General features: G+C 38.0%; 1 protein-coding gene across 1 annotated transcript in view; it reads right to left on the bottom strand.

Moving 5' to 3' along the window:
• Positions 1-15,946, bottom strand: part of CRYBG3 (crystallin beta-gamma domain containing 3) — a 105,941-nt gene that overhangs the window by 37,893 nt on the left and 52,102 nt on the right. The window contains exons 9-13 of the mRNA XM_021687965.2: positions 11,427-11,563; positions 9,997-10,111; positions 8,600-8,635; positions 6,321-6,454; positions 2,676-2,802 (exon numbers count right to left, since the gene is read on the bottom strand). Coding sequence (XP_021543640.2) covers positions 2,676-2,802; positions 6,321-6,454; positions 8,600-8,635; positions 9,997-10,111; positions 11,427-11,563 — 549 coding nt within the window. The remainder of the gene's footprint in view (positions 1-2,675; positions 2,803-6,320; positions 6,455-8,599; positions 8,636-9,996; positions 10,112-11,426; positions 11,564-15,946) is intronic.

Genomic DNA, 15,946 nt, shown 5'->3' with positions numbered 1-15,946 from the left:
CCAATGTCAGAAAAACCCAATGAGCAGATGCTTCAGGACCAAAGATACGTCTTTTTAAGGATTAGTAATTTGGGTGTTTTTAAATTCCATAAAACCCTGCAGCAGATCTGATCTGCCCTGGAGCTCTTGTGCTATAACCCTCTGGTGGACAAAGTAATATGAGACACCAATGGAGATCTGGTATACCCATTAATTTAGAAGAAATAATGATCTCCCATCGCATACCACGTGGTTTCAAAGATCTGAAAAGAGGTCCCAAGACTGAAAATCTTAATAAAAGCAGATCCAAAAGTTAAGGTAGTATAAAACAGAGAAAAAATAAGCATACCAAGAAAGTTTTATCGAGGAAGCCAAGAAATAAAAATTCCTTTTTTAATCCCTGGAGTCTAAATACTCCTATATTTTCCTGGACCTCTCCTTTTAAAAAAAAAAAAGTTAACTCAAAGTCATTATATATCTGCCTGACTCATTTGGAATTAGAAACGTATTTCCCATTGTCTTCTCCAAGTACTCTGTGACACAGATTACATTATCCCTAAGGAACATGTCCAGAATTTGACCTTAGTAGATCCAGAGTGTTCTGCATAATGAAGCCAGGACATTAGAAAATTGCATTGTATTATGCAGTTTTTCTATCTATCCTCTTGTTTATTTTATATTATTTCAACTTAGATCTTACATGTAATGCTTCATTCCTTCCCAGGTTAGGGATACTAGGGGAATCTATATGGGGAAAAGATGTCTTATGTCAACTCTACCTGTTGAGTGACCCATAGTTCCCTGAATGCATGTAGTCATGAAGACCTAAAATAAAAGATGAGGGTTTATCTTGTTTTGTCTTGCTTGCCTTTAGTGGTCAAGTAAGGAATGGCTAGGTAGAGAAAAAAACCCGTGGCCCTTGTATAATAGGACTGTGGACTAAATACCTTAAAAGTTATGTCTTTTAGGTAGAATTGGTTTCCAACTCACTTTCTTACTAACAAAGATCATTCACAAAAAAAAAAAAAAATGCTCCCTTGTTCCCTGTGCTGCTTCTCCCATTCTGGCCCTTCCTGCCTGACCAGGTGAAGGGCCCCAACAGACAAAAACCTGAAGGGCCAGAGCACACAACCAACCTGTGCTCACTCTAAGTCTGGATGGGCCCCCTAATCACTCTTCACTTATCAATTCCTTCGAAGAGGGCTTTGGAAACACATTCCAGATAGTTTATAGAGTTTATATGGATACAGATTACTCTGGAAAGAGACTACAGTGGTAAATCCTGAATCCTAAGAAAGTATGTCCCTCTGAACACATTAAAAATTCTCTAGAGCTGGTCAGGAAAATGAGCAACATTTGATAAGCAGTGATATCCTGCAGAACTCTCTCAACATTTATCTCCTCTTCTCGATGACCTCATCAACCTCCACCTGGAGTCCTGTAATGTCCAGACTTACCTCCTCCACCCCGAGCCATTTCTCGAGAGTCACCAAAAAGATCTTCCAAAGTTTCTAATCTAATCTTGCTCACTAGGCCTAAAATCCATCACGGGCTCAAGGTCAAATCAAGAAAAAAAATGTGAACTCCTCAATATGCATAAAAGGCCCTTCGTTATCTAGCTCTTGGTTTCATTTTCCCAAAGTTCTGCTTAATATCCTGACTTAACTGCATTTCCCAAACACACCAATTTCACTTATGTGAGGGTTTCTCAATCTCCGCACTATTAACATTTTGGACCTGATTACATTATTTTTTAAGATTTATTTATTTTTAGAGAGAGAGCACGTGCACGCACAAGCAGGAGAAGCAGAGGGAGAAGGAGAGAGACGCTCAAGCCGACTCTGCTGTGCTCAATGCAGAGCCCGATGTGGGGCTCGATCTCATGACCCTGAGATCACGACCTGAGCCGAAAGAAACCAAGAGTTGGACGCTTAACCAACTGCACTATCCAGGTGCCCCTGGACCTAATGACATCTTGTGAGAAGGCTGTCCTGTGAGTTGTGGAGGTTTGGCAGTATCCCTGGCCTCTACCCACTAGATGTCAGTATCACAACTCCCCTCCCCCTCCCGCCCAAGTCACAACAATCCAAAATGTCTCCTGACACTGCTAAATGCAGTGACGTAAAGTCACCTCCAGCTGAGAACCACTGGTTCACATCCTTGCCTTTTCATATGTTAATCTCTTGCTAAAACAGCACCTACACCTTTCCCCTTCAGTCCGTCCTGGAACCTCTCCATTTGGCCAACTCTTGAACCTGAAATTTTGTTCAACTGTTATCTTTTCCTCTCTTTTCCAAGTGGGAGCAATTTACCTTTCTCTGGTGAGTACTTTGTGCCTAATCCAATCATAGTCAAACATTATCAGGCATTTATAAAAGCACTATTTTCCCTATCAGACCGCCAGCTCTGAAAAGCAAGGACGGAGACTCTGGTCACTGTATCACCAACATCTGATACAATCCAGCTCACGAAGCAGGCGATCAACAAATACTTATGGAACTGACGGATGAAAAGTTAACCCAAGTATTCTATAATCATCTTAGCCATTAAGAAAAGCAGAAAAACCCCATAAGCAGTTCAGCATAATGCTTTCAGGTATTCCAAACATTTTATAACCTCATGTTCTATCACAACTCATGTCTGATTTTCATGCGTAGAAAACCAATTGAAAATTAAGAATAACGATGCTAACTCACAGCTTGTAAGAACCGGAAAGACAAGATGGGGCCACTTAATGCCCCACAGGCATTACTGTCTTCAAAATCTCCTTCTTCAAGCAAGAATTGCTGGCCTTTAAAATGTTCTTTTTCATAGGCAACCCACCTAGAAATACAAAGTACATCCAATTGAGCCATTAATAAGATTAATTAAAAAAAAGAGAAAATCATGATAAAGCACCTAGCTGTATACCACCATATTTTAAAAAAGCAACACATTTGTTTTGTTACCATTTATAAAGACAGACAGATGTTTTATGCTTCATGGATCAATAGCTTTTATAATTTGGAGGCTCTTCCCAACAAAAGGTTAACTGTTACAGGATTGCAATAGAGCAATGTTCACTAAATAGTTGTGGTATGACCTGATACCACATCTCAACGTGGTCAAAGGACAGTCTGCCAAGTAAAAAATAATGGAAAGCACAAATAGCCAATAAGAAAAGTTATAAACCCATTTTGAGATTCAAAGATAATTATTCTTATTTTACTAACAAAGCCCTTCTGGAATCACAGAATCTAATTACTATATTTAGCATTTATTTAGGTTTTAAATCAAAGGAACCTCTCACTGGGTTTCAGATCTAAGACATATTACTGGTGGGTTTAGCAAAGAGAAATGCAAATGGGCTGGTGTTAGCCCTGGTGGCCTACACATAAGAATACTTCTGTAATTGTTTACAAGTGGGCAGTGTTGCTCCCACCATTTCCTCAGTGGTGATGATGGCAAAAGGAAGCACTGTGGCAGAGTACTTTCCAGGGACACAAGTGTTCTTTTTTTTTTTCTTTTTAAAGTAGGGTCCACACCCAGCATGGAGCCCAATTCAGGGCTTGAACTCAAGTGACCATGAAATCAAGACCTGAGCTGAGATCAAGAGTTGGACACTTAACTGAGCCACCCAGGAGCCCCTTGGGACACAGGTTTCTTGACTTCTAATCGAAAACTATCAGTACAACACACTGATAAACACCATTAGTCATTAAGCTTCTCTATGAAACTTATTTTTAATGGAATGATTCACAGTAGCTAATGAATGTAATGTGGGCACAGAAGGTTCATAATACATGCTGACCCGCTTCAATCTGCCTTTTGAGGCACTGTGTTGTAAAATGGGACCCTCTCCAATGGGGGAGGTTCTAGGATGACTATTTTGAGCTCCTGGGTTGGGGACTTCTGAATTCTGGGGCTTGACAAATGAAGCTGGGTAGGGCTGACTACTATTGTTTTGAGAAAATAAAAAAAACTACTCCAAAACTTGTTTCCACAGGGTACAAAATTAACAGTAGCCACTCAGCAATCATGAATCCCTCCTTGCCTTTACCATGTAGGTGTGTATATGAGACGGGAAGGGGGGGGTCCACATGAGTTGGAATAAACACTTTATACATCTTAGTGGATTTGTAATATGTAAAAAGACTAACATTATTTTATTCTTAAGCTATTATGTGAAGATGAATTGGACAAGAAAACCTTCAAATTCTAAATGTGGCTTTCATTTATATAGATGTGGCTACTCAGAACATGCCTTTAAAAAGCCTGAATGGGAAAAAGAATAAAATATATAGAAGACCTTAATATTAAAGACAGATTAATAAATTATTACATGACAACAGTTTAAAAATCTGCTCAGCTCTTTTTAATAGATTAAGTTTTGTCTAAGAACCAATTTATATATACATCTGGGATATTTAAAAACAGATGTTATCTGAGAAAAATGAGGAAACGTCAACCTCACTTTCCCTAGATTTCTCAAGATGGGACAGAGATGAGTTCCTACTACCTGTAGATAAACAGTTAACAAAAGTGAAAAATGGTAGAAGTAGTAAAAAAATGAAGTAAACTGTTCACTTATTTTTTTTTTTAGATTTTACTTATTTGAGAGAGAGAAAGCGTGCCCATGCATATGCAAGCCAGGGGATGGGGAGCAGAGGGAGAGGGACAAGCAGACTCTGGGCTGAGCAGGGATCCCGACGCAGTACTTGATCCCACGACCCTGATCATGACCTGAGCTGAAATCAAGAGTCAGATGTTTAACCAACTGAGCCACCCAGGTGCCCCTCAACTGTTCACTTTTAAATGGGAATATGATACTTTTCTCCTACAGTTGTCATATAATAAAGTGTGTATGTTGTATTACAAGCGATAATATTTTCTTAAAATTTTTACAAAATAATTACAAAAAACTCAGAAAACAATGCAAATCACAATCTAGTTAATGGGAAAAACATTCAGATCCCAAAAGGAAGAAAAGGAAAAAATATTGAGCAGGGTTAACAAGAAGGGTATGTGTTCACAGATTAGAGAAGATTGCAAATAAATATGACACAATAAAAATTTATCCAGGGCGCCTGGGTGGCTCAGTTGGTTAAGCAACTGCCTTCGGCTCAGGTCATGATCCTGGAGTCCCTGGATCGAGTCCCGCATCGGGCTCCCTGCTCAGCGGGGAGCCTGCTTCTCCCTCTGACCCTCCCCCCTCTCATGTACTCTCTCTCTCTCTCAAATAAATAAAATCTTTAAAAAAAAAAAAAAAAATTTATCCAAAACACATTTGTTCTTCAAGGGCCTAATAATTTTTTTAAATTGAAAGATAAAGAATTAAATGATTACCAATATGTCAGACCAATTTTGGATATGTCCTACATATCTAATACATGGCATAGTCTCTTTTATCTCTATTTTGGCTAGTGTAGCCATCACTTATGATTTACTGCCAGAAACTGCAAAGTCTTTATCTCTAAATGTAGATTCTTGAGTGATCTTAGGCCAGTCATTTAATGCCTATGAATAAAATATTTTAGCTGCATCTTTTGCTAGAATAGCATGAACAAGATTTACGATGTTACTGCAAGTAATGAGACACCGATACTTAAACTAAAATGAACCAACATCCCAAATAAACTATCATAACAACAAAGAGACCAACAATGTTTCTAGAGGAATTCTAGCACTGGGTTGACAATGGCAAATAAGCTATGAAGAAAGCTTCTTCTGATTTTTATCTGCCAGGATACAAATACAAAGGCACATCCCAATGCAGTCACAGATTTTCTGGGGTACCTGCCCCAGAAACTGCTGACTGAGACCAGGATGGTAGCAATGATTGGTTACAATCGGGTTTATACTGAGAGGTAGTTGGGGGGCTCCTCAAAAACAGTACAGGGCCAGAAGGTAACCAGTGTTAAAAATCCTTGACTTGGGAAACACACAACCCAGGCTACTTCTTTAATGAAGGACTCACTGCCAAGATCCTCAGCACAGAAGGTCAACTAAGATCCACAGGATAGAGAATAAAAACTGGGGCTCTGATTCATGTTCAAAATTTGTAAAAATAAATAAATGAATAAATAATTTTATTTTGTAATTTTTATCTTCTATATTGTATTTAGAATACTTAGTGTTTTAAGTTTGAGAAACCATTTTCTACGTTTAACCTACCTCAAAATCTCTAATACAAGAGTTCACAGAAAAGCGATTAGTGACTAATATTTTTTATTTTACAGTATCTTCCAGAAGGGATGTAATATTTTTAGATTAAGACACATTGTTTTTGCTTGGCTTGGCACATTTTTTGTGATCTTCAAAAAATAGACTATTAAATCAAATATTGTAAATATAATACTCACACTCCACCGATGACACGGATTGATCCAATTCCATGAAAATCCCCATTATTTTTAAAAAACTTAGGGACAGAATCTATGTGTTCACTAAACTCTTTGGCATGTCCATGGAAGTGAGGTTTTTCATAAATAATAACCTGAAAGATATGAAAGAAAATTACTTAACATGCTCGTTTTTTGGCATAGGCACAAAACTCATTTACTTAAGTGAGACTAAAGACATGAAGAGGGGCCAGGGACCACTGTCCTTTTTATTTACAATATAGCATGCTGTCTGATAGTCACAAGGAATATGTGAGTTATTATTATAAAGATAAACTATCTTAATAGCATATTTCTCTAATAATATAGTCAAATATGAATACATTGTTCTGGTTACCCAAATTCTAGGACCATCTCACAGGACAAAAACTGTCTTATAAAGGATTCTTAAATTAGCTAAGTTTAGCTCTCTGTTTGGAATTTAATACAGACCTGCCTTATATTTACCTGAATTTCCCCTCTTAGAAATAAAAACTCTCTATAGAGGTTCTAGGGCACAATAATAAATTATCTACTGGATTGAGAAAACACAGCTGCTTCTTATAACACTAACTGCTTCTATGGCAGTTGCTATTCACTGATAAGAAATAGATATGCAAATTCCCGAATCTGAATTCAAAACTTTCTAATAAGAAGAAGTGATTGAAAAAATTATGGGTTTTTTTTGGATACTGGATTCATATGGGTGGGGGTAAGTATAGTGGGAAATCCATTCCTAGCATTTCATTTACTTCAAATTTGGATTGGCACAAGTATGTCTCTTCCACCACTTTGGTGCTCTTCACTTCCCAAGTAGAACCTGCCGGCCCTTGGTATGTGGAAGTGACAGCGGTGGTAACGGCACTCATCTACCCACGCTCTATCCCCCGTTCCTATTTGTGGCGGATGGCATACGTGGCGTACGCCGGCGAACAAAGGCCCCATGCTTAAACACAGTGAACAAGCTATAGCTTCCCTGTCTCCAAAAATTGGTAACATTATACAACTGAAAAAAATACATAGTACTGCTCCTGTTTTCCACATACTAAATTTTCACAGGGTGCTGTATTTGAAGTTTTATTTAATACTTTCTACATATGCTGAACCTAATCAGACTAAGAAGCAGTAATTCTTTGACGAGTAAGCCATCACTAACGTCTAGAAACTTGATCTGACCACCTATGATAGCCATCTCATTCATATACCACTACAACCTGTCAAACTGCAAACGTCCAAGGAAAACCGAGCCTGTCACACCTGAAGAGACTGAGACAGGAGTCACTCAGAAAGTGTCAGAGCTAATTCTGCATCTTTCAGGTCACTGGCTCGAAAACCTTGGCTGTGTGTTATCAGAATCACGTGGGGAGCTTTGAAGACTTCTGACCATACCCCAGACCAAAACAGTATCTCTATGAGTGGAATACAGGCAGTAAGTCTTTGTTTAAACTTGGGTATATACGACTCCAACAAGGAGCCAAGATGTATTACATACACTCAGATACCAAGTTTTAAAAGATTCCACCTATGTGATTAAGAGCATTGTGGTCAATTCGATCAATGAGGAAGCCCCCAGAAATGGGAGGGTTGGAGGAGTTGTGTCTTGTTTTGCAGGACAGGAGAAGGACGGATGAATCCTTCCCATGCCTGCCTCTGGAAGTGCTGTAACCTCGTCAAGCAGAGGTCTGTTTGCATCTTTAATCACTGCACTGGTTTTCTTCCCATCTCTTTTCACACACATTTTATAATTCCATTTCCTTTTCTTTCCCAAAATGTGCTTAATCCTGGTGCCACTACTGCTCCAGTTTTCACTCCCTCTACTGTTCCCTTCAGATACTTACAAATTGCCATCTCTCTGACAGGAGCTACCTACCCCTTCTTCTGATCATCCTTCATCTCCTTTGTGAGCATTATTCCCAAACGTCTGATACCTCCACTAGAATGTCAAGGTGCCACCTCAACCGCCCCCTCCCCCAAAAATCAAAAATCAAACCATCACCTTTCCATCCTGCAGTAGGTGTTTATCGTGTTTGACTGGGTTGTCAGCAAGACTTCCATCCTTGCACACTGCACACTGACCCAACTTGCCCTTACAGCATGAGTCCTCAGTGGCCATTTCTCGTGCAGTCACTTCTCTCCAACATCCACTAGCTAGATATTATTAGCATGTATTCTGCTAATTTTTTACTTTAATAGTTCAAAATACTTAAAGATTAACACTCAAGCTTTTTAGCCTGCTATAAAAGACCATTTTTAAGACTTACCTTTAAGTTCATAGGCATTTCCACTTTCAGTCCACCCTTAAGATAAGAAATGTTAATATTAGATACAGAAACATTTGGAATATTTGAAAGTAACTAAGTGACATATGTAGGTTATACAAAAAAAAAAAAAAAAAGATTAGTTAAAGGTTATATACCAGCCAACTTTAAGTTGTGGTAAATTTTAAAATTGAAGTACAGAACCCTACAGTAGTCAAAAACAAGTCGGACGGCTCATCGACGTAGGTGGGGCAAGAAATCTTTAAAATACACTTTCCAGATTAAAACCATTACAAGGAAGGAAACTGAACTTTTCAGTCCTTAAGCACACACGAGTGAGTAAAGATTTAATCCCCCCCCTGCAGAGTGTCCCAAGAAACAAAGTGGAGTTGCTAGATTTAAAACATCTCATTTGGCAGAGTAGATTTCCAAACCACTGACCCTTCATTTCCTCCGGACAACTGCTCAGGCTTTCTAAATTAGAGTGCGTCCCCTTCCAAGTTCCAATAACACTTTTTATCATACTTAACTATCTTTGTGACCTCAAGGTTGTAGAGCATAAAAGGTAACCCCTTCCCCACACAACCTAATTCCAGAATTTCCTGTTTTTAATGCTACTTCACACTGTGGTATTTCTTAAAATTTCTTAGTTTTTCCTGGTTTTTATTTTTTAAAGGCACAGAACAACCAAAAACAGTTTGCCACATAGCTAACATTTATTTGAAGAGTTTGCCCTCAAATAAAAAATGTTTGCAACAAAAATACTGTATGCACTTATCTTTAAGAAAGCAACCACTCACAGAACTGTCCATTTATTATTAATGCTGAGCTTATCATTCATTACTGTGATGGAAAATCATAATTTAAAAAGTGGTTTTCTAATAAGCATCAAAAAAAATTCAGAACTGTATTCAAAATTTTCACAGAGCAGTACTTCTAAGGAAACTGCATGCATTGTAATAAACTTAGCACAAAGTAAATTCAGGTATTTGTGTTCTAGAAAACATTAAAATGTTTTCACACAGATATTCTCTATGATATAGAGGTACAGAAAAATCATGTATAGATTGCTGATCCAATAGTACACATAGTCTTTTCTCAGGATAGAGATGCATAAGCAATCCCACCATGGTTATTTTATTTATTTATTTATTTTTTAAAAGATTTTATTTATTTATTTGACAGAGAAAGACACAGCGAGAGAGGGAACACAAACGGGGAGTGGGAAAGGGAGAAGCAGACTCCCTGCCGAGCAGGGAGCCTGATGCGGGACTCGATCCAGGGACTCCAGGATCATGACCTGAGCCGAAGGCAGTCGCTTAACCAACTGAGCCACCCAGGCGCCCCCACCATGGTTATTTTAGATTCATGGGAAAATGCCAGTTTTTAAATTTGCTTACCATTTGAAGTGGATGCAATGATTTCATTTCTGTGGCAGAAATCTCAAAGAGCCCATGGTCTTCCTCCAGAACTGTAGCTTGCCCCTTAAAATTAATATCCGGGTAGGCAAGCCAACTAAATAAGAAATGAATGGTTTGTTAAAATATAATAGGAACACTTTAGTCTGGTCTTGTAACAGTTAAAAGTAAAAAGGGCTATGAAACAAACAAAACCCAAAAAACCAAAACAAAAAAAGCAGAATTACAACCAGTAAAACACATTTGAAATGACTTCACTAGACAGCGTATAACAAGAGTTAATGCGTTACTCAGTACTCATATTCAAACACTGTAAGTCTATTATATGTACTCCAAGCGGTATGTATTACTTTTCTTAGAATTTTCTAATATTTAGGAGGTGTGACACCTTTGATTCAAGCACAATATAACTGGAAGGAAAAAAAATTCCACTATATATATATATTTTTTTTTTTTTTTTCTTTTATAATGGGGCAATCAGAGGTGGGATTCCACAAGGCATTTTACATCTTTTTTTTTTCCACCCAATCAAGGCATTTTACATGTTTGACCCACATTTTTAGAATCAATAATCAGTTCAATTGGCTGCTGCAGAAACAGTATCTGAAATGAGATTCCCAAAAGACCCACCTACCTTGTAACTAAACTTGGTAATTACAGACATAGCTCATGGACAGGATCAATTATTGGGTCTGCCCACAGTTGTAATCTGTGGTTGGGAGAGATGAAGAAAGATGTCCTACGGTGACCCCCCCAAATATCTATACCAACGATCATCAGAGCAGATAAAAAAGAGTGAAAGACAGAAAAGGAATCCATGTTGCAAAGGCATCACAGATTTGTGATTCAAGCTAATCTGGAACTAAATTAAGACTCAGCTCAGTCACACCCATAGTCCAAAAGATACCTTTGCAATCAGAAAGGCTTGCTATCAGACCCATGCTTACAAGCTGGTAGCCTGAAACAAATCATATAATTCCTCATTTATAAAATGAGTCGCTCTACCTACCTCGCAGGAATACAATAAACAAAAAAAGCAACACATGCCTAGCCCTGTTGAGGCACTCAGTAACTACCGGCGCCGAGACACTCTTGAAATAGTTCGAGCTCCAGATATTTAGGCCAGGGACATGCTTTTATTTCTCAGTCCCAAAATTTGGTGGATGAAAACATGATGAATGCATCTATCAAGAACTATGTCTGAGGATCTCTATCTGCTCCTGTGAGTCCTACATCAAAGACTTAATTGGATCCAAAGGAAGACAGAATCTGTTTTAATCCCTGCAATGGTCTATCTCGAGTATCCAGGGGCATAAATAAAATTAACTAAGTATGTCACCCACTGAAATTTGAAGTAAAAAGTTAAATTTGGTGGCCATCAATCACTGTAATAACGAGAAACTGATACATACACTCCTGACTTCACAGTGAAGGACACAGATTTGGGGATATTCAGCTCTTCCAAATTGGGGACTGCTCGCTGTATATGGATAGGACAACACGCTGGGTCAGACTGTGGGCAAAGTTCTATCTCTGGAATGCTGCAATCCTGGAAAAAAAAAATTGGCTTTGAAATCATCTGGAGACACACACAATTCAATATTCTCAATACCCTGGACACACAATTACAATTATTCTCATTGTTCAGTTGAATTTCTTCACAAAAACAACATGAAGGAAATATTATTTCACTTAACCAGTTTTTTAAAATGAACTTTTTTCTAAGACGTTACATTGATAACATGAAAATTATAAATACTATCGATTGAAAAAGTATTGCTCAATTTTTTCTGCTTTGTTTTTAAAAGTCTTGTTCTATTAAGCAATCAATGTTCAGTTACCAAACTCCGTGAGTGCCAAGTCTTTAAGCCTTCCTTCTCAGAAGCATAACAAAGCCATAAGAAGGAAGGGAGTTCAATAAAAGCTGATCTCATGGGGGATATAAAAATAAATAACAGAGAGGCACACTACTCCCTCAGTGTGTTATCTAATTTACATGGACAAAAGAAGTAGGATTAGAAGTGAGGGTAAAGGAAATCTGTTTTCCTACTTGTGGGATTTTATTTATTTTAGTCCAAGTTGGTTTAAAGAAGAAAGGCATTATGAAATTTGACCCTACCCTCCATCACATATCCACTGCCACTATGTCCTGTCAAACCTTCCTTTAAAATTTCACTTACGTATCTCTCTTTTCTATTCCCACTGTCAAGGCCTTTCATCAAGGCTAAGACTTCAATTATGGGCCTGTATCTCCCGTCAAGTACTAGCCACACTTCATACAGCTGGGCTTGTTAGAGAACACCACTTTCCTCATGACACTCCTTGGCTCAAAACCCAAGCATATCAAATTTACATTTGTTTGCCTTTTTACAACATGACGCCAACCCAGTGACCCATAGGAACTCCACGCAACTCTTCAGTCATACTGGTATCCATGCTCTCCCCACTCCCCTTTTTATATGGTCTCTCTTTGTAAATGTTTCCCCCACTGCAACTAAAGAGAGAATTTTCTATATTCTTACCTATGAAAATCTTCTAATAGTCAAGTTCTAACACAAAAAAGACCTTACCTTTGATTGTTAGGGAATCAAAGCTACAATTATTTTTCCCTTCTCTGAAATTACAGATGTGCTTCTGTCTGAACACACTAACTCCGTAATCATGAGTGTTTAATTATACAAACTTTCAGTAGCGTTAATCCTCACCTAGGACATTGTGAAATTCAAGTGATTATGCTTCAATGAAACAGGTAAATGCAATAACAATCAGAGGTGACATTAGGCTGAACAATTGCATTTTTTATTATAATCAGTTTTGCCATTTATACCTGCAATTTTCTGATTTTTTAAACCTTCTTCCAAACTGAGTTTTATTATCATTCTTAATCATTCTTATTAATATGTATAAGCAAATTAATATATTTTATTTTCAGAAATCTAGTTCTAAAATGCAATAAAGAGGCATAACCTAAAATATCCTTTAAAGTTTAAAAGTATATTTGTTTAAAATTTCATTTCAACTCAAATAAATAAATAAATAAAATCTTTAAAAAAAAAAAAATAAAGTAAAATAAAATTTCATTTCAAACATAGTCAGAAACATCCACAACAGTCACCTATCAATCTTCAAGGCTTTTGTTTGCTATTAATAATAGAGTTCTAGTAACATTATTTAAAATGCTGCCATATTAATGCTCCCCCAGGGATTAAGTTACAGTAACAGAATACATAACTAAATGTCTCACACAAATAAGTTTCCTCTGCATTGTGTTATACAAACAATGCATGGGTGGTGTACTTTAAAAGGGAAAAAGCTAAAAGGCATTTGAGTCTGCCACAACACAGAAGGAAACAGCATAATGGAAAAAAGCATAATGATGACTAAAAAATGGAAAATAAACAAAAAGAAGAATGCTTATGTCCTCAGCCAGAGGACCAGTTTTTTCTTTAGTTAACTAAAAAAGATTTCACTGGTTAAGTTTTATCTTCTTCGTGGTGGCTATTCTCACGGAAATAATGTCTCTCTCAAGACTTGCATAATTCTTGATGGACCGAGGCAGTAAACACTAACAACTGAAGGGTACTTTATGGTAACCTAGCAACAATCAACAGTTTATTCTTAGTAAAGTTTGTATGGCTTCCTCCCCAACTTTTCTAGTCATAATATTAACTTTACAAATATCTTGATGAAACTTGCAAGCTTCGACTATGAAAGCCTTTGTAGGAATGGAGGCAAAACTACAGGACAGAAACAATCAAGAATGGATTACAGTTAACAAAAACAATTAAGAAAACCTAATGGACTCCACCTCACATAAAATACCTTCAGTCCCTGATCTAACAGATCTCTCTCTTCTCGGCAAATTAATGAAGACAAAACTGAAGTAACTTCTGACCATTAAGAAAAACGTCATTCCTTTAAAAAAAATATATTAAATGCACCGTAAACAGTAATTTGCAATATTCACTTCTAATATTTGAGAAAAGAAACACTTGACTCAAGAGTTACTGCGATGCTACCTCACCCCAATTATTTCTGGGAGCAAAGACGGCCCTTGAGCAGAATCTATAACTGCTGCTAACTGACGGTATCCTCTGCATCTATTCACAGCAAACTGAAGACACCACCAAAGTATTATCTTTAAAGAACACCGAAGTTTTGACTACTCAGATTCGAGCAAATAAAAGACGGTGAAGCAAGATAAAGTTAGTTCTAGGCTTAGGCCTAGGCGAATCTGGAATGGTAACAGTCCCCATGAAAACGAAGCTATCAGTAGGTAGAATTTTGACAAGGTTGGAGAAAGGAAGCAGTTCGATGCCCGATTCTTACTTTGTAAAATGTTTAGAACAATGCTAATGCCTTTTCCATTCGATGCTCAATAGTTTTTCCTTCCTCACTGAAAGTTGCTAGCCTGTTCAAGACATGAGGGCATTCACACTGCAATTTAAAAAACGACTCTAAGAACAAACACTGGAAGAAGGAAAAAATGCAAGCAACACTTATTCTTTCTTTTAATATAGTCTAAGCAAATGGCAGGTGTGCAAATACTCATTTATATATCCATATTCAACAGCCTGAGGTTTTTTGCTTGATATTATTGTGGTTGGGCTTCTGGGTGGTGAGAAGGTTGCTGTTTTCAACAACTTATCTTTTTCCCCCACTGGGCTTGGCATGATGCCTGACATTCACAAAAAAGCACAAAAACATTAAATTACTTCAATCTTAGAACATTCTACCTACAAACAATTCATCTCAATCAGTTTCTAGTGAGTTAGCTAATTAAACGAGCACTCAAATGCTGCTTGCTGAGCCGAACTGCTCGCAGTTAAATTTTTCAGTGAAAACGAACACTGCCCCTCAATGCTGCAGCTACATCCATTCTCCTCATAGTACCACCAACATTCACCTTGGCATCTAACACAGGGGGCTCTGCCAAGAACTTCCTCATGTTTCCCACCCACCTAACCCGTTTACTCTCTCAAGATCCCAATCAGGTGCCACCTCCTCCAGGAGAGGTACCCCTTCTTTGTGCACCCCTAAAGGCAGAGCATGTGGTTATGTGACTCCGCTGTCCCTCCCCTCGACTTTAAGCGATCTTAATTATGAAATCGTATCTCACTTGTATTTCCATTCCCCGTGCCTATCACAGTATTGGGCCCAAAAGCAGAACATAAATTTGTTAAGACACAGGCTTGTTTGCAGTATTCCAGGAGGTATTAATTCACATAAAATACATGCAGATACCCCTTTCGTGATGGCTTTTTCTGTACGCTATCTGCAACTATCAAGAACTTAATAACATCGGCCCAAATCATTGTGACAGGGTCCACCTTAATTTGTATATTTAAGCATATAAACAAAATCTCCACAACTTGAAAAAATATAGGGGCGCCTAGGTGGCTCAGTCGTTAAGCGTCTGCCTTCAGCTCAGGTCATGATCCCAGAGTCCTGGGATCGAGTGCAGCATGGGGCTCCCTGCTCTGCTTGGAGCCTGCTTCTCTCTCTCCCTCTGTCCCTCCCCCGCTCATGCTCACTCATGCTCATGTTCTCTCTCACACGCACTCTGACAAATATATCTTGAAAAAAAGAAAAAAATATATATCTGTGACTGTCATATGCATAACTGTAATAAGTCACGTGCTCTTTTACTGCTGAAGGAACTCTTTAGAATACACTGGGAAAATTCTGTCCTTATCTGCGATCTGTCCTAATCACTAATTCACCTCTCCTCTAAACCACCACAGCACTTCTCATGAAATATTTTATTATACTGGGAGACCGTCCTCACGCAAGTATTAAATATTTTCTAAACAGAAAATAAAAAAGCAATACACCTTTCCTTTCTCTCCCCACTCCTCCTCCTCTATTTTTCACCTAACACTCATCACACACACACACACACACACACACACACACACACACACACACACAC

Source organism: Neomonachus schauinslandi, chromosome 1 (genome assembly GCF_002201575.2).
Source record: "Neomonachus schauinslandi chromosome 1, ASM220157v2, whole genome shotgun sequence".
Lineage (NCBI taxonomy): Eukaryota > Metazoa > Chordata > Mammalia > Carnivora > Phocidae > Neomonachus > Neomonachus schauinslandi.
This window is presented reverse-complemented; position numbering and strand designations above follow the sequence as displayed.